Here is a 19761-nt window from a genome sequence, read left to right as displayed (position 1 = left end):
AAAAGAGCAGCCCAAGAGTTGTCGGTGGGTGGTGAGGACTAGCGGCCTTCCCTCTAGTCTTAGACTGCTAAATTAGGGACGGCTAGCGCAGATAGCTCTTGTGTAGCTTTGCGCGAAATTCAAAAACAAACAAAACAAACAAACTTATTTCTGTTACTGCAATAAACTCTACTAATTTTCATAAATCTTATAACAACTTTGTTGACGTTTCAGATATAAGAACAAAAATTATTCTGTTATACAGTAGGAATAATACTAACTTAATTATAATAAGCATGGTCTTTGAACAATAAATCTAGTCACATTGATGAATGTCTGACATGGGTTTTATGTGAATGCTCTTTATAAAGTGATTTCATGTAAAATAATAGATATGTCTTTTCTTGTAGACCATACCTTTTGTCGTGAGTATATCACCATATTGAAAACGTCCACCATTGTATTCACAGTAGTTTTAGTGTTTCGATGATAGAGTGATGTAACATCAGAGTACTTAACACATTCTCTGACAGCTTCTCAATATCTATGTGAGAAGAATCAAATTTTTACAATTACAGTCAATGTTTTGTGTTATATATCCTTATGTTCAAATATTGCATGACAATAGAACAGGTTGATTCTCAAGTTGAGGCCATTGACTGTTATATGACTAATGAACAATGGTCTAGTTGTGTAGAAAGTATTCAAGAATTGTACTCTAGTTAAAATATTCTAGACTTGTATGAAAATTAATTCAATCACGGTAATACACTATTTTATAATTCAAACATGTTTCAGTTTATTCCTAAATATCAAAGAGTATCGAGCTTTCAGTGGAAGATGCCCCTCAGATAATTTTGAAGAACACAGCACAAACTGTAAAATGGATGAAATTGATATTTCTTTACATGTCTAAACAGTTATACCCTGAAGAAGTAGACTATGTGTGTATATATATAGATCCTGGTAAGTTATATTTGTAAACAATAGTAGTTTTAAACTACAAATATTTACTCTCAAATCTTGAAAATATCATGAATGTACATTTAGCTTTCTGTATCATTATGTAAGATGGAAGAATAGATAAATAATTTTTTGTACTAAATTTATTTTGAATGTAAAGTATATTCTGTAATGATAAACAGTAAACATGATGTATTTTTAAAATGTGAAAGAGTCATTATTTCTTGTAAACTATATATTTTATTGTAAGAAACAACAAACTTGAAATATTCTGTCAGACAATTTTACAGATTTTGTTCTTAAAAGCTTCAAAAGTAGAATGTATGCACGTTATTTGTGACAAAACCTTTTTTCCAACTTGAAATTTTGTTGATATATGTTTTAGTATGTGTTATACTTGACAAGTCTGTGATTTTACTTTCATATGTATTGATGATAGCATATTAGGCTATGGTGAAACATGTCATTTTTAAGCGATAGGGGAGGGGTAATGTGAAGGTCAAGATCTAATGTTCAGCATCATGGGGAACAGTCAGTTCAGTTATGGATTTAAAGTACATGATATGTTTTGTAGATTTTCTAAAATAAAGAAACTTTGATCATATTAGCTCAAATCACTTTTGGGAATGCCCCTTATGTTTCATTTACGGTGATTTATTCTATTTGACTAATAACATACTAGAACAAGTATGTACTGTAGGTATTATTACATTGAGCTGTAGGTCAGTATTTAATAAACTAAATTGTTTTTGTAAATAGTATATTAGTATATATTTAAGTTTTTAAACAAATATTTCAGTATGTTTGTTAAGGATGTGATTTTACTTATATATATTAATGATGGTATATTGAGCTATGATGAAACATGCCTTTTATATAAGAAATATAAATGGAGACTTGCATTAGTTGTTCAAATATACTTGTCAGAAACTGATATTCATGGTGTGTAATGTATCATAAAAGACTAAGCTAGACACTAATTATCTGACATTTGACCTTTAGTCTGAATGGAGTAGAATTAAGTTGTTAGTGGATATCAGCGAAAGATGAGTATAAATTATATTTTCTGACTGACTCTGTCTGAACTTTACTAATTGCTGTATGCCAGGCACAATTTAATATTATTGTACAGTGAGCACCAAATGTTTTTGCTGTAAGGTATGATAAACTCAGTGAAATAAAAGAATTGTACATTAACTTTTTCGTTTATAAACTATATTGAGAATCTTACATACTAAACTAATATGAACAAGTAGTAATATGGACATAATGTACAAAAGTTGTATGAAACCTAATCCAGTATTTTATAAACTTATTCATAACTAATATATTAGTGTATCTTGAATCTGTTATTATACTTACATATATTAATATTTGCTTAAAACATATTGGGCTATGGTGAAACGAGAGTTTTATCTAACAAAATCACAGAACACTGATTAGTAACTGACAATTAATATACATTTGATTATTTTTATAAAGTGTAAATGAAGTGAAAGATAATGCATCACATATTACAAAAACCTTTTTTCAAAATCTAATTGAGGAAAATACCTGTTTTGAAATAGTCGACAAACTAGTTTTCTGAGCCTACAAATTGAAATCATACATGTTTAGTTTGCAATGTGTCATATTTTTTTATTTTATGTATGTAGTACGATGCCTCGTGATAAATTCAGTGTTTGTTTTCACATAATATTACACAAATGAAATATATAAACTCTAACTGAAATAGTAATTTGGACATAATGTAGAACAATTTGAATGGAAGCTAATTCAGTATTTTATAAGCTAAGAATTTTATTGTATAATAGTAATCTTGAAATTTTGTTAGTAAATGTTTCAATGTGCTTGTAGAGTCTGTGGTTTTACATTGTTGTTGTAAAATATATTTTGTAAGGATAAACAGTAAATGTGTTGGATTTATAAAATTTGAAAAATAATCAACTGATTTATAATTAAAGGTCCTTTGAATATTTTGATTTTCAACTTTTTTTTTCAGTTATAAACTATATTCATTTGTGAAAAAGGGAAGTTTTGAAAGATACGGAAATATAATTTCTGTTTCATTTGTCAGTCTTATAGAAATGAAAGCATCATTTGTATTATTCTTAAGTGAACACATGAGTCAAACTTTCTTAACTTGCTATCACCTGGGATGTGTCAGTAATAGGTTGAATGACTGACCTATCTATAGTACACATTTATTTTTCGAAATGGTAAGAATATTACTTATAAAACCTATATATATAAAGTTTCAGTCAACAAGACTCAAGCTCTAGACAAACATTTGTGAAAATATGTACAGAAAGGTAAAATTAGTAATGATTAAACATAACTATTTACGTAGATCCTATAAATTTTTGCAAAACAAATCAATTTATAAAGCTAAACATGAAATTATTGTATATTATTTAGAAATTTAAATAAGCATCCTTTTCAGGACGAATAGATGTTATATAGAAATGAATTAGCACTGAGTGTTTTACATATAAAATGTCAGGAAATGCAAAAAGTATGTCTTATAAATTAAATATAGAGGCAAAAGTATGATAAATGCATACTAAATCGATACTTATAAACACAATCAGCTTACTCTCTCATTCAGTATTTATAAAAAATATACATTATAAATGATAAAATCCTTTCAGAAGAGATAAGTGTAAAAGTATGTAAAGTAAATTATTGAGTATAATATTTGTCTCGTTCAAATAATTGATAAATTAAGATAGTATGTGCAATAAAAATTTAAATACGTAATAATCTATCTCTCTCTTTATATAAAGCACAAACATCTATGTGTCTGTCTGTTTGTCCATTATCTAACTACTCCTGGGTCGCTGGACCAATCCTAACCAAACTTTGTGAAATGATAGTTTGGAATAAGGAGCATGTTAATGGAAGATTCAAAAACCCCTTTGCCCCCAATCATTGCTGTAATTGAGCATTTATTATCTTTGACGTAAATTAACGTTATCTACATTTATAGATGACACCACGTCCTTGCAACAAAAAATTAAATTTTCTATAACACACCATATTCACAGTGTGGGGAAGGGCACACAAACATCTTAGTTATCTCAGACAGTATTCTAGCACTCTCTATGGAGGAATGCAAGGAAAAACAATGGCCGCCAATATTGTAATAATACATAAACTCAGATGAAATTTCTACTTCAACAGCCACCATAAAGCTGGTATGAAGAGCCTTTTTTTTAGTTATACCCACTTCCTACTTTGACCCATAACTTTAAAATTTCGGCTCATAAGACACTTCTGTGCCAATGACAATCGATTAATTAATAACGTGAAATAGTGTGGAAGGACATTAAGAGCTGAGTATTGAAAGTGGGTAACAGAAAGCACCCCTACCAACTTTGGCTGCTTCCTCTTCTTACAAAGTTACCTTGATCATTACACAGTGTACATGTTTTAAGTATATATATATATTGAGTTCTTAAATCTTCTACAAAACTTTAGGTGAGGTAGTGATGAATACTGTAATAATTTGTTATGTTCTAAAAAATTGTGTGAAAGTTAGCATTTTTGTCGAACTGGTGTATTTAAGTGTCTCACAAAAAGAAACCTACCATTCTATAGTTATTTGAAGAACTTGTATCATTTCGCCACAATTGAATTCTTCGTATTGTTTTACTTGTTGTTAAACAAATGTTTAAACAACTTAATTTATTCAGTTAGCATTTTTATGTTATTTATCATAGCATCCACCCATAAGTTCATAACCCAGGCAAAGGATGGGTACCTCAGCTGGCTTCATAATAGTTGACTCGTTAAAACGTTGGTTTTACTTCTAACTTTTTAGGAAATATAATTAAATCGAGACTGCAATGTTGGTGATATAATGACATGTTGAGACACCCTACAATGAGCTCATCATCCTATTGAACTATCTGCCTATACATACACTACCCTTAGTAACACTATCCATCTGTAGAAACACCATCTGCCTTTATAAAGTGTATTTAATGTTTTACTTACAAAGCAAAACTGTAATTGTGATAAAACACTTTTCATTACTGATAATTGTAATAAACACAACATTATGTAACTTAGACAAAAAAATAATTTTAAAACTTTGATTGTTACAATAAAGTTGATGTCATGTTGATCTACATCACCCTCTAGTGGTTTGCTCGCGAACTATCTACGTGCTCATTATGCCAATACGCCCTCTGGTACCACTTCGTGGAACTATGGCTCTTAGCAACACGCTCTCTGTTGAGTAACAATCGAACTATGATATCACGTGACACTTCTAGCAGTGTGCTCTCCGGTAGCAGATAATTTCAATTGCCAAATGTCATAGTAGTATGACAGTTTTCTCTTGTCAAGTATCATGGCGGCCTAGCAACGTGCCCCTAGCAAAGCGCCCTCTGGTACCACTTCCTAGAACTATGATATTATCGGCTCTACCCCTCCCTTCCCCCTGAGGCAGCCAATGAGTGTGCAGTGTCTTACGAGCACCCTTAACTACTAATACCACAATAATAATTGTGCATTCTACCATGTTCATTAGTACTAAAATATAATGCTTAAATATCACAGAAGTGATAGAAATTTCGTGACAGTTAATTATGTGAAACCTTTAGATTCCATTACTTTAAACATACACACAAAAAAGACAGTTTTGAAGTACTGATTAAGATTTTATTACAGAGTTGATAATTATTTTTTGGAACTGTACAACATAAGTTTCTTAATGCCCAATGAATGATAATTACCCGAGAAGATCTGACTCAGTTCTCTAAGTGTTATGCAAACTGAGTGAATGTGTAAGCTTTGGAATAAAAATAATCATTTTCATGGAACTGACTGGCACAATTACAGTTCATTGAACAAGAAATGACTTCTTAATGTTAAGTAATACGATACATCAATGCTTATCACGTCTTAATCACTTATGATTTCGACTTTTTTTATGGAAATAGCTTTAGATTTATATAAATACACTTGAACTATAAGATAAGATTTACTAATAATTTAGATTTCATATAAATACAAATCAAACTTGTCTTAATTAAACAGGTTTGCATATAAATAAATTAAAACAGATACAAGGCTATGCTTTCCTAATATTCAAAAACATTGTAAAATGAAGATTTATGCGTGTATGTATATTATGGAAATCTATGAAAATAGATGTATTCAAAGTGCAGGTAAAGCGCCTGGAAGAACTACATCTCCAGAAATTTACATACACGTGTTAACAAATTATTAATAATACAGTGGTGTAAACATTTTATATCTGAAATGCTATAACTTGTGTATTTTTAATTAATATTAACAGAACGTGTATTACAGTGTCAGCTAAGTATGTTTTCTCAGCTTAAAAAATATCGGCATACTGGTTAAACTTATAATAGATAATGGAACAAACTCCAAAAAAGGACAACAACTTGGACTAAAAATAAAGGATTTACTAAACAAATCTTAAAATAATGAAGACTACATCAATGCATCAATCTATCAAATTAAATGTTTGGCTTCTTGTAGTATATTTCGTGGCATGCTTCTACAGTCGTTGTTATATTTTATATGCAATTTTCTATAGGTCACATAATTCTTAATAGCGTACATAGAAAAAATATTTTAAAGACAACTTTGATCAACAGATAATAATGCATATCTCCACTCAGTATCACTGTTCCCAATTAATTATTTCATACTTGTGAATACTGAGTTTGTGTTTCGACCGAGAAACAGAGATACGAATAATATTGTAAATACACGAACATTAGTAAGTAAAAAGCTATTTAGCATTATTTGTGAAGTTTGGCCTATCACTCTGCGAAGCTTAAGTTTGTACGTATAATTTGTAGACAAAACACTTTTGTTATAGTATGGTCTGGTTTTTGCATACTTCTTGTACTAAATAATAGAAAATAACATACATAACAATAGAAATCAAATCGTTACAACATTATTACACGTTATAAAGTAGGCTGTCGTTTCATCGATTCACTCTGCACATTGTTATTGCATTATGCATAACTTATTGTGGACGTTATCGTCTCTTGTGATATTTCATTCTGAACAGTTGAATATTCAGTTTGTTTAACTTAACAGTCTTGAAAGCTGAATTGCATTTCACATATTAATTACCAAGAAGTTCTACTTACTTGTTCAATTCCAGACAAGTTAGATCTACTTGTGCTGAACCCATGTAGTCATCTTGAAGTCCAAAATCGTAATCATAGACACGGACGTAAAGGGGCTCAAACACGTCTTCCACTGGCAGACAAAAAAATTCATCCCAGTACGGATCAAGTGTTTTCGGAATTGTTCTACTCTTGTACAGTTGCCGTCCTCCAAGCTTGAATTTGACGTAAGGATCGCTGGTGCCTGAAAAGACATCATAACAAAAGTTGTACTAATGGATATTTGATGTGATCTGTCAGTGTTTTCAAAATATTATTATTACTTTCTCATCGATCATCATAACTTTTTAATATATAAATAATTTGAAAGACAAACAAAACGAAAATTCACTTTACATACAAATAAAGTGTGAATTTATCCATTTTTAACACAGTAATGGAATGCTAGAAATTCAAGTAAACAAAATTATGAGTCAAACGACGTTTATGCTTACTTTAAGAACTCTGGATTTTCAAATGAATTATAGTTTAATATTGTAAATAGTGCAAACATCAATAAAGCGTGATTTGATTATCAGAAGGCGTTGACTGTAAGCATAAAACAGACCTGCACTGAAGGTGGGGTTTTCTGGCAAAGAGTCCTTCATTTATGGATAGATTTACAGGAGTGCTTTGTCTCATTTTCTAATTTTCCGTGATAACTAAACGTTGAATAACTGTTATCAAAATCTTCTAATCAATCACCTGACCAAAAACCATGAGTTTTGAACTTTGAGCAAAATCCATATCATGACAGTAAAGAACAATCTAAAGGATACCTGCCTCTTTCCACAACCTGAATAAAGTATTCTGAAAATTTGAAATACCATTAATGCTTAGATTATTAAATGGTATGAATCTTCAATCTTTTAGACAGGCCATATAATTCTTAATAGTGTGCAGAACAAAAGTATTTCAAAGACGATTTTTGATCAACATACAAAATGCAGTGTCCACCCAATATCAGTATTATTATTTTGAATAGTTATCCTATTGTAATGCGAATAATATTAATATAGGATGAAAATCCTTTAAACACAGGTTTTCACCAGATGCGTATGTGCAGTTCAAATGTTTTATTGGCGTTAACTTTCGACTCACTTCAGAAGTCTTAACCAAAATGGGTCAAAAGTTAGCTCTAATAAAAGAATTTGAACTGCATATATGTTTATATTAATGTCCTGAAACCCCTCTTTTAAATATTTTTATTATAAATTAGTATTTTTTAGACTATTTTTTAAAATTTTGACATTTGTGTTGTTGTTTAGAATAGTTTGAGTAATATAAAACGCCAGTTAGGTTGTAGTATATCATTATTGATTACAAAGTCTATTAAATATGTTACATTAATTTTTTTGAGAGTGAGTTGTTGAGTTAGCTAGTTTGATGGTCAGTTAGTTAGTTCAGTGCTGTAAATATTGAGTCTGTGTTTCGACCAAGAAAAACGAAAGGAGAGAGTCAGCATGGAAATAAAATTCTAGTGTTAGTGTCTAATACAAAATTAGGCATATCAGTGAACATTAGTTAAGTTAACCTGTGGATCTTATAGTCGAATAAATAAAACACTTTCATTATTATTAAGTGTACTGGATTTGCACTCTTCTTCTTACCGAATAACCCCAAATAATCTGCTCAACAAAAGAAACTGTTGCAATAACATTTATTTATTTATTAATTCATTTGAAAGGCAAATTGGTTAATTGGCATTAAGTCTGTCAACACCAAAGTCCAAGAATTTGCTAAATAATAATCTTAGGTCAGTGGGGCTGTAACTAGCTATGAAGATATTGAGATAATATCCACGGTTGTTTTTTTGGCTTCCTTCACTAACTGACACACACACACACATACATAAACACCTATCTATCTATCATGAATACAATTGGAAGCTATAGCTTGAAATATAAGTTTGACCATAGTGGAATATTGAATCTGGTTAGGTGACGTACGTTAAGTGCAGAATTATATAAGTGTTCACTCAAGTACATTATATATGCTCAAAATTTTTGTGATTCCATACATAGTCTTGAAATATTATTCAAAACTTGCTGATACTGAAAGATTCTATGACGAAGAGGGTTGATAGAATTATACTTTTTCAATATTAAGAATTATTAAAAAAAGAATTTAATAACACGTCAAATTTAAAAATAGCCTCAATACAAATACAATGTTGTGTTATTTGATTCACGTGTTTAATACATATTTCAATATATTTGGTAATTACTAAATTAAAACCATAAGACTTAGGCAAATACTAGCTGTAATATCCAAATCCCATGTTTCACTGAGTATTGTGCCAAATCTAATGTTAAAAATGTTGAAAAACAAAACAGCGACATTATGAAAAATTCGCATCTGAAAATAACTAGAAAAACATACAATATTATTAGATTGTTTTTTTGTTGTTGTTGTTGAATTTTATGCAAAACTACTTGAGGGCTATCTGTGCTAACCGTTCTTAGTTTTGAACTGATAGAATAGAGGGAAGGCAGCGAGTTAGCACTATCCACTGTCAATGTTGGGCTATTCTTTACCGACGAATAGTGGGTTTAGCCGTGGCATTATAACGCCCAATGGCTAAAAAGGTGAGCATATTCGGTGAAAGGATTTGAATCCGCAATCTGCAGATTGTGAGTCGATAATAATACTTTTAATACTTATAATACTTTTGTTTCTAGAGTACACTGTTTATAATACTTTATGTATTAGTTTATTCGTGTTTAAATAAAGGTTACTTATTTGATCTTTTTGGTAAGAAACTATCTGTGCACAATAAGTGTAGAAAAAACATTCCATGCTGGAAGCAACAAGGTTATTTATTGGGTTTAAGTACTGAAAACATTCCTGAAAGGCCAGGTGTTTTGTTTCTGTTTTTGCCAGAAAGTTACCCTTTGTGGTTTTTTACACATTAACGCTCCTGAACTTTGTTATTTGATTGTTTATGTCTTCCTCATTTAGCAATGGAAGTCTATGACGTCACGATTAAGTTTGAAGAATCGAGTGAAGATTCATCTTTCACACATGATAGAATCTTCCGAATTTCCATGTTCAAACACTGGGTTATTCAACCAAATGTATGTGAGTAAGGAATTTTCTCAAATTACCCGGGTGGTAAAATCGAAAACCGGGTCAGGTCAGGTAATTTAAAAACGGACGTGTAACCAGGTTTCAGAGAACCCATGTCGACCTCCATTCAACCTTATTATCAAGGTAAGTTTACAAGTATGAAGTCAGTTTGTAACAGTTTCTTTACACAGTTACAACAGCCAGTTTCACAAATAAACAATAGATAAAATGTATTAAAGTGAACATCAAGAAAAATTTATCACTCTCGAATTTAGGTACAATAAAGTTCAGAAGAAAAAGCCAAACATTCATGTAAAATGCAGGTTCAGCACTATTAAGTGAAGAATAGATTGAACATGGACACTAGAGGAAAAAAGCAAACAAGTATAATTTTAAATAAAAACATTTTATTTTAAAAATACAGTGTTGTGTCACCTTAATTGGCCAGCTTTCTTTTTCTCTCTCATCTGGCTGCTAAGGTCAGCAAAAACAAAATGAAGTGTCAAAGCAAAAGGCAGAAACATGTTTAATTGAGTTGGGTAGTAGTTGATAATCTCAGAAGTTATGTCAACAGATGCTAACCATTCACGTGGGCACTGGCTGCCCCATAGGAGGAAGAAGAGCGCTCCTTTACTGATGTTACCCATAGCATTCTGGTTGTATACAGTCCTACTGACTTTTCATCTTTGATTTTCATACTTACACCATATGATATTTTGTTTTCCAGCAGTCTCATGTTCTTTCAGTGTCAACGAAGTCCTTTCATGGCTGCTGCTTTCATCTTACTAGTGTGGAGAACTTCAATATCCTGTCAGTGCTGGATTTGATAAAGGGATTTTTCCAGCAAGCTTGACAGTTTCCTTGTTTAGCTTTATCCCTACATGGTGATGATCATACCTGAAGTCGTTTTGCTTTCTGCCATCCATATTGGGACCAATCATTTTTAATTTTATGTAGTATTGGCTATCATTCAGTTGGAAATATTATGTTGGCGACTCTGTATATTTGCTATTTGTTGTTTTTACCAATTCAGAGGAATACTTGATTTATGGTTTCCAATTCCATCCTTGTGCTATGGGAAACTTGAATGTTCCATCAGTCTAATACAGATTGTTGTTCTACGAGAAAATGAATGCCCAACCAGCTCTCTCAATATTTTTAGTGTTGTAACCATCGGTAGTCTACGAGAAATGACTACATAGTGGTGTTTAAATAGGTACTGACAGGCCCTCTAGCTTCATCCCCTTCCCAAAACCTGTTTACTCTCTAGGCCTATTTCCACAGATCCCAGGGGTACCAAATTTTATTCCACATTGGAAAATCTGATATTTGGTGATAACAAATAATCTCAAAGGTGGCTGTATACCATCTAACCGTCCATGGCTGTCTCTTGAGACACAGTTTTAAGCAGTCTTCTGTTTAGTTGGTGCCTTTGAGGTTGTTGTAGAGCTAGAATGACCAAACTGGTAAGAGTAGTGGTTCGATGTTGGATTAGATAGTTTTTACATTTTACGGCCCTAGTGAAGAATTTTAGTTGTGAGCACTGTTGGTGTTCTGTGCTGCTGTCGAGTTTTGTGACAGTTTTGATAGTGATGGCTGAAGTAAATCCTCTGACCAGTGTTAAACACTTGTTTATATCTTTCAAATCTTATCTAGTTGTATATCACTCATGCTGATCATCATTAGTACATAACCCAGGATGGAGCAGATACTAGTTTGGTAACACATAGGCAGGTGATGTTCTTCAGTATATTTCCTGCTGCAACTTTCAGTACATTGATGCCTTTGGTAGCTCTAGTTACCATGTCATTAATTTAGCTGGTGAAGTTGAGTTGTCTGTCAAAGATTATCTTAGGTACTTCAGTGCTTCTACCAGAACAATAACAGTGCCCATAAAGAATGGTCATGTTTTTCCTCATTAGTACATCTGTTGTTCAGTGAGCAGATGATGGCAGTGGCATTAGCAGGATTGATGGCCATTCCTGTCTCATTGCACCATTTGATGACCCTACTATAGCATGGTTGCATATTGATTTCGATTTCAGCTTTTCTCGAGCCTCTGTTGTAAACCAGAATGTCACCAGCAAATGTTAGAATATGGCATCTGGTTGGAATGTCAATATGGGCTAGATACATGGTGTTAATGTGGAAGAAGACTGGCAAAATTGGTAATCCCTGTAGCAAGTCAGTGTGGATTAAGTTTCGGTCTGACTGCTAGCTTTTATGTATAATGATGCATCTTCTGGTAGTTAGTACAGCTATGATCAACCTTACCCATTACACGAATTACTGTTCTGGGCATTTTATCAGGAATAATGTAGGCATCTTCCAGATCTAAAGCTATGGCTAAGATGTTCTAATCAGTTTCAAAGCCTTCCAATGTATCAGCTGTAAATTCAGAAGTACTGATTCAGGTTTCTCTTCCATTGTGATAACTACTCAATGATGATTGAAAGAGTGGTTCAATCTGATAAGCACGCCCTCTAGCTATAGTCATTGTTGGGACCTGCCAATGATGTCTTGTAGGGTTCATGGGTTGTCGAGTAAGGATTTGATAAAAGCACCAGCCCATATTTCAGTGATGATGCCTGTTCCTCAAATACTTTGATACTCCAACACTAAATTCAAGTTGGCTTCTCTAACATTCTTAAAGGTGGAGAGGGTTATTACACGTAAGGACTTGTAACTCAAGCATTAAATGTATTTATGGCTCTATATACAACATTCAAAAAGTTAAAGATGGCTTACATATCTTAATTTAGTTATAGCTGAGATAGGGAATGCTACAGCTTGAGCCTTTCCTGCGTGTCACCATGGTCATATTGGTTAATGTGTTCGTGCATGCGGATCTTCCCTTCGTCTTGATCCATATAGAGTGAGGTAAATGTCTGACATTGTCATGTTTTGGATTCCTGTGCTAACCATAATGAAGTACTTGTGAGACTGGCTTTGTTGCATAGTTCATTCCATTACATGTCACATGTTTTGGAAGCTGATCATTTATAAAGAGAACAGGCTCTATTCTGTCCAATCCTTGTCACATATGCCTGGCCTGCATTATGCTTTATTTGCATGAACGCAGTTTGGGCTTGATATCCTTCATATCCTTCAGACTCTTTACCACTTTCACTATTTCCCCTGTTTGAGGGGTTTCGTTTGCAGAAGCTGTTGGCTTAACTTTTCTTGATGGTGGAGAGATGCTTGAGGGTATGCCAGAAAGCTTGTTATCTTTGTATAGTTTCCTAGATTGTTCTACATTACTTTCCCTTCCAGCCTTCACCTATATTTCATACATGAAGTGGTCAATGAAAACATTATGTCTCCTATGCCAGTAAGAGGTGAGACAAAATCTATATGGAAGCCTGTTACCTTGATTCTCGGAGATTCTTGTTGTTGTTTTTTTATCCGAGCTTAGCAGTATAAGTTTGATGGATATACTATGGAAAGTAGAGTGTAAATCTTTGCCAGTAGTGTTTTCACCTGCTTACCAAGTGGGTTGTTTGACATTGAAGTAATCTAATACTAGATACATAGGTGTGTTTTAACTGGCTTTAACTTCATCCCACTTGCTGACCATGAGACTGAAATAGTCATTTCAGTTGGATAAGACACGAACTTCAATGAACATTATGACAATTCTCAGAGAAAAAATCATCATTTAAAGCTACAAACCATCCAAATTGTTCACGCCAAGTTACCCATGAAAATCTGAATCACCAATTACAGTGAACGTCTCAGGATCTGAGAGTTTAGTCTCTTGAAAGTGTATGATGATGTTATATAATTAAGAGAGCTTCTCAGGACAGTATTTACTTCCTCTGATCTCCATAACATTTCTGTAACCTTTCATAAGGTTAGCCTGGTAGAGTCTGGTGCTCTTTGCATGCATGAGTCACTCACCAATTTGATGTTTATGTCTTGGTCTCCCTGATCTTCTCCTTCTCCTGCTGGACAATCAAAGTCCCCCACTGAGTGCATGATTTCCATTGCTCCCATAACCATTCATCATGTAAATGCTTTTAATTCATCATTTTTTATAGACAATGCATTAAACAATCACTGTTCAGAACTTTTGTTCTTGGCCCTGTCCACCATCAAATGACAGACAAGTGATGACAGGCTAGTAGCCTATTATAATAGAATTGTTATTCTTTAGGTGAATGCACATTGGCCAGTGGAGTATAAAGGTACCCTCCTACCATTGAGAAGCCTCCTTGCCAAAGGATTTTATGCCGATAAGCCTTGTTTATATCTTGTAACTAGGCAACTGTATTATTTCCACCATCTAATGATAGTGTGTGGTAAATTTTGCTCTTCACCTGATAATCTGTTAACCTACCCAAGATGTGTGACACTATCTGATGCAGCTTTCAGACCTAAGATCTGTTAGATCTGTATGATCCCATACTCAGAAATGTATCTACCATAATGTTGCTCACAATTAGGCTCCATGTTGTTAACACTGGGACTGACCTCTTCAGTAACTTAATGTGTCTCAGACTGATGCCTGAACAGTGATAATCCTGTACTTGTAGTTGTGGTTAAACTCAATGTAACAATCTACAATGTAATTAAACCAAAACAATAAAATTATAATCTAAACCTATAAATAAAAACATGACAACACTTTAAGTAGGAAAATAAAACAAACCCTGTACTTGAAACTAAACATGATAACTTGTACTAAATGTAAATAAGTGGTTAATTGTACTAATGTCTATAGTTTAGCAGTGATAATAGGGTAATTCAATTTATATCTTATCATGTTGTAAGTTAGAATTTATTAATAGTACTGAAAATCCCTCAGAATAACTTGTATGCCATCATAAAAATAGATTAACTGAGTGAATATTTACATTCTGGGGAGTAAAGTACTGGCCATAGCACAGGCACTTCCCTTCAATAATGAAGTCCTATCACAGCACGTGGTAAGTGTGCAGTCTAGCTCTCAAAGTAATGTGACCCATTCTTAATTCTGAACCAATGATCACTTACTTGCTTATTTATATGCAGATCTATTTCAAAACAAAGAAAATAAGTTATCCCACATGTCCACAAGTTACATACTTCTACCAATGTTCTATACACAATCTTAATGTAAGCCAGTTGTACAGGTTCTTGTATTGCTTGCTTGAATAAGCTAAGTTCTGCTATAAGTTCATATCACCAAAAAGTATATATATAGAAATACACATTCGCTAATGTACGCTCTTATAGCAACCAGTCAACACAGATGTGATTTAAAAAAATCAGAATCTGTGTGGAAAGGATGAAATTCATGACTATTACAGTCATTACACAATTAAAGCATGAAACACTTTCTGAACGCAAAGACATACATAATTTCAATCATTATTTGATCCTGACTGTTATGAAAATCTGATGATTAAAAACCATTCTTGTGGAATATTCTATGTTAATTCATCGCTGAAAGGACTTAAAAGTTACTGAATCAAAATGCCAAAATGGACTTATCATATCAAACATATAAAACAACAAAACACAGATAATGTGATATGCAAACATATCATGTTTTCAACCTGCTTTAGTTATATAAGATTTTAAACAATTTGGTTCATTTAATTGATATGCAGTTTTAGCATAAACACGTGATTTCTGATGTTGCATTGTTGTAATTGCTTTGATTCCTTGTTTTATATAGTAGATAAAGTCTCTTCTGCATTGCATTACAAATATCATTTGGATTGAAAGGATTAGCGACTGCAATATGCTTTGCTGGATCAATTAATGTTCTTTAAATGTAACAGCCGACCAATGCTGTGAAAGAACTGGATAACATGATTCAGAGTGGTAGAAGATAGCCACATGAATCCAAGGAGCTAACTTCAACAGCCAACTGGTTGCTGAGTTGTGTAAAGTATTAGGTGTGGTGAGGACTCGTACTTCACCTTACCACCCTAAGTCTGATGGTTTGGCAGAATGGATAATATAGAATACAAGTGGATGCTTTTAAATTGACTGGAATGAACACTTGCCATATGTAATTATGGTATATACGGCAACAGAACAGGGATCAACAGGCTGTTTGTCAAACCTGCTCATGTTCAGATGGAAAGTGTTACTCCCTATGGATGTGATACATAATCCTCCATAACAAGAATACGTTACCCCCATTATTTTCATGAATATGCAGAGTAGGTTAGATTGCTGATGATTGAAACACATGAATTTGCCTAACAGCAATTCGGGAAACCAAAACATCAACAGAAGAAGTGATGAAAGAATGGATGCTACAGTACAGTAAGTGGGTGTGGTTGTGATACATGTCAGTAGCACAGATGCAGCTTGGATCTAGCTAGATTGGTCCTTACCTGATACTCTAACAAGTTCTTCCTCTTGTGTATTAGCTACATCTGACACGAAGCATTTGAAAGCAGTTGGAACATGCCGATAATCTGTGTTCATAAATCACAAACAAGCTTATGGTGCATTGGATTGACCAAGAGTTTGGAGAAGAAACCAGTTAGCCAGAGAAAAATGAGTACATCATTTCGGGTCATCCTAACCTAGTTGATGAGGGATAGAAAGCTGCAGAGACTTATCTGGTGTCACTAAAAATGAGTGTGACTACCAGCTCGGACCATGAGAAGAAATGCTAATGTCAGCCTTTAGATCTATATGACTGAGCATCAAAGCTAGGTTGGTCAGGTGGTTGAAAGACTGCTGACTGCATTGTATAGTTACTGCTCCACCATTAAAGCTAGGATGGCAAGGTAGTTGAAAGACTACTGACTGAAAGGGGTGTAGTGGTCCTTGCTTTCTGAGCACCAAGAGGTAACGTGAAATGCAATGTGTATGGTTACTGCTTGATTATTGACAGTTAGGACAGTTGCTGATCTTTAGGGTCATGGACTGAAAGGAAGTGGCATTCCTTGCTTTCCATGGTATTAAGTAAAACTGAGATTCGATGTATGTACTACATTGTAGAATTATCACTCAATTATCAACAGTTAGGATGATCATGTGATTGAAAATAAGTAATTGGAAAGGTATTGTGACCTTTTGGTTTCCGAGCCACTGAGAACATTTTCTGATGCAAAATGTCATCTGATGTTTGAGAAAATGGTTTGAATGGTTAGAACTCTGCAGAGCATGCCACCAGTATTCTCTGGCGTTTTTAGTGAGTACTTCATAAAGTATAAGTGTGGCATTGGTATATGGTACTATATGTATGTAAACAAATACATGTATGTGGACCACACACTCTAGAAGCACTATATGGAGTAGTTTAGTAACAAATAAGAAGAAAACAGCAAGAACGTGGAGAAAAAAATTTTACCTCGACGTTAAGAATCGATGAATATGACGTAACTGTGATGAATAAACTGGACAGTATTACTGGAAAATGTAGTGTACCTGATATTTTCATTAATGCTGAGGGAATGCTTCAATTTCGACATTGAAGTGTTTGGCAGGTAGTGAATGTTTCATAGAAAAGACAATATTAACAAAGATAATTACTTGGAGTTTTAAAGAACACAGTTTCACTTAGTAGTTCTAACCAGTGCAAGGATATTTTAGCTTCATTAAGATGAAATACTAATGATTAAGTGAAATTGTCAGTAGTATCTGACACAGGTAATGGCTTATAATTCATAAGAAATATATATATATATATACACGTGTTGTACCCAGTATTTTACTTGGTTGTGTTAGGAATGTTTTCAGTTATGTTGACTGTGATATTTTTAATAAGCAAACAGTTTTACTGAATATTTTTTTGATGTTGGTTGATTACAAAATTCAATTTTGAATCATGAGGATGCAAGCTATATATGTAATAGGAAACTGTTGCACAATTTGTAAATGGAAGAAAGACCCTAAGGAAAGATAATAAAAACAATTACAAAGGCTAATAGTCAAAGGTGAGATTAGCGTCGTTTAACCCAAGTTATCTCAAATGTGCAGGACCCAAGCAGTCTCAACCCCATTCTTTTCTACTAGAACCAGGCTATGTTTACATGATAAACAGGTGGAAGGCTAGGAATGAGGCCAGGCTTGAGCATTTCCCATGTGTGTTCCTACTGTCTGGCAGGGGCAACAGAAAGCATGGAAGCATGATTACCAGGTAGTTTGTAGAATGAGAATGATGAAAAACCTGGGATCAGGAAGTATTCAGGTCCTCTGTATACATGTTTTATGGGCGAGAATAAGCATGAATACCATTAAGCCTGTAACCATGCTGCTTGATCGGTATATAATTCATAGTCATGACCAAATGTTTGAGCCTCTTAACCTACGCACTTGGCTGAACCTTTAACCAATTAGAACACATTCGACTTTTGCATTTGAAAATGGACTTCCTGTATTTAAGGGATGTGAAGTCACTCTGTTGACAGAGAGTGAAAAACTGACGTTTAATGCTATTGAGCTCATGGGGAAAAGATACATTGCTTGCCGATGTGTCTATCTTGAGACAGAGATCATCATTAAGAGAGATTTTACCATGGTGCTGGACCTGCCAGAAGATTGTGCAGGATATATGCCACCACAACATCCGAGACACTACTGGCAAAGCAATCATGGGAAACGTCTCAGAAGGTACCTGGAATTTAACTCTCAATCCACCTGAAGTAATCACAAACTGGCTCACGTTAGAGCAAATTCCAGTGCTCAGTTGACATTGGCAGGAGATGACAGTCAAATGGATGGAGACCTGGGCTCTCTATAACTGGGAAGATCAGCTGAAACAAAGGGCCACTCCTTCATCAAGATACCAGAAGGAGGTCTAGTGATTTCAGAACAAGCTAGTTGAAGCTGAGTGGAACCTGATGAAGACCCGAGCAGACTTCAAGACAGCTATGGCCACTGATCAAATGATTATAGCAGCACTGGAAACTCTGCTGGTGCGATTAAAGTTAACATATTGTGTACATGTTTAAACTATTCTAATTTATTTTGTATATTCTGTAAAATGCACTTTAAATTCAGGATGCTTTCTGCCTCCTGTATTCATGAATGCATGTAGAAGATAGAGCCTAACCGTTTTTTATTATAGTTTTGCGGTTTTTTCCATACATATAGATTCATTTTCGTTTTGATTTTATTTGCAATGACTTGTTCTTATTCTTTCACATATGCTCGCATATGTGAAAGAGTAGGGATTTCAGACTTTCTTTTCTTTTATGTGTATATATTTCTTTTCTTTTGGTTATAAATCTAACTTGCCACTAGATTCAATAAAAACAATTAGTTTATTGGGATATTTTTGCACTTTTAATGCGAACATTTTTTTTGTGAGGTGCAACTTAAATCATTTTAAAGGTTCATAAAATGATTTATTCTGTCTTTCTGTTTGTATGATTGATTTTTTAGGAATGAGCAGCGTATCTCTGCATTTTCCTTATTTCCTTTTTCTTCTTCAGTTTTACTTTTTGTAAATATAAGTGTGTACTTTTGCAAAGTTTTTTCTATGTTAAAAGGTATTGTTACGCCTCCAGTCGTTAGTTAATTTTCCGTAAATTCGTTCCGACTAAACTTTAGCGACACAAGTCCTTTCTTATATAAAACTGGTTTATTCTTTCCGAATACAACTTTACCATACACTTAATTTCAACAGTCGCTCTATAGC

General features: G+C 33.5%; 1 protein-coding gene across 1 annotated transcript in view; it reads right to left on the bottom strand.

Moving 5' to 3' along the window:
• The window catches only part of LOC106465997 (multiple C2 and transmembrane domain-containing protein 2-like), a gene marked incomplete at its 3' end in the record, with an annotated part of 108027 nt that overhangs the window by 44147 nt on the left and 44119 nt on the right, over positions 1–19761 (bottom strand). The window contains exon 5 of the mRNA XM_022393962.1: positions 7083–7305. Within this exon, the coding sequence (XP_022249670.1) occupies positions 7083–7305 (223 nt within the window). The remainder of the gene's footprint in view (positions 1–7082; positions 7306–19761) is intronic.

This window comes from Limulus polyphemus, unplaced genomic scaffold (genome assembly GCF_000517525.1).
Source record: "Limulus polyphemus unplaced genomic scaffold, Limulus_polyphemus-2.1.2 Scaffold2117, whole genome shotgun sequence".
NCBI classification, from domain to species: domain Eukaryota; kingdom Metazoa; phylum Arthropoda; class Merostomata; order Xiphosura; family Limulidae; genus Limulus; species Limulus polyphemus.
This window is presented reverse-complemented; position numbering and strand designations above follow the sequence as displayed.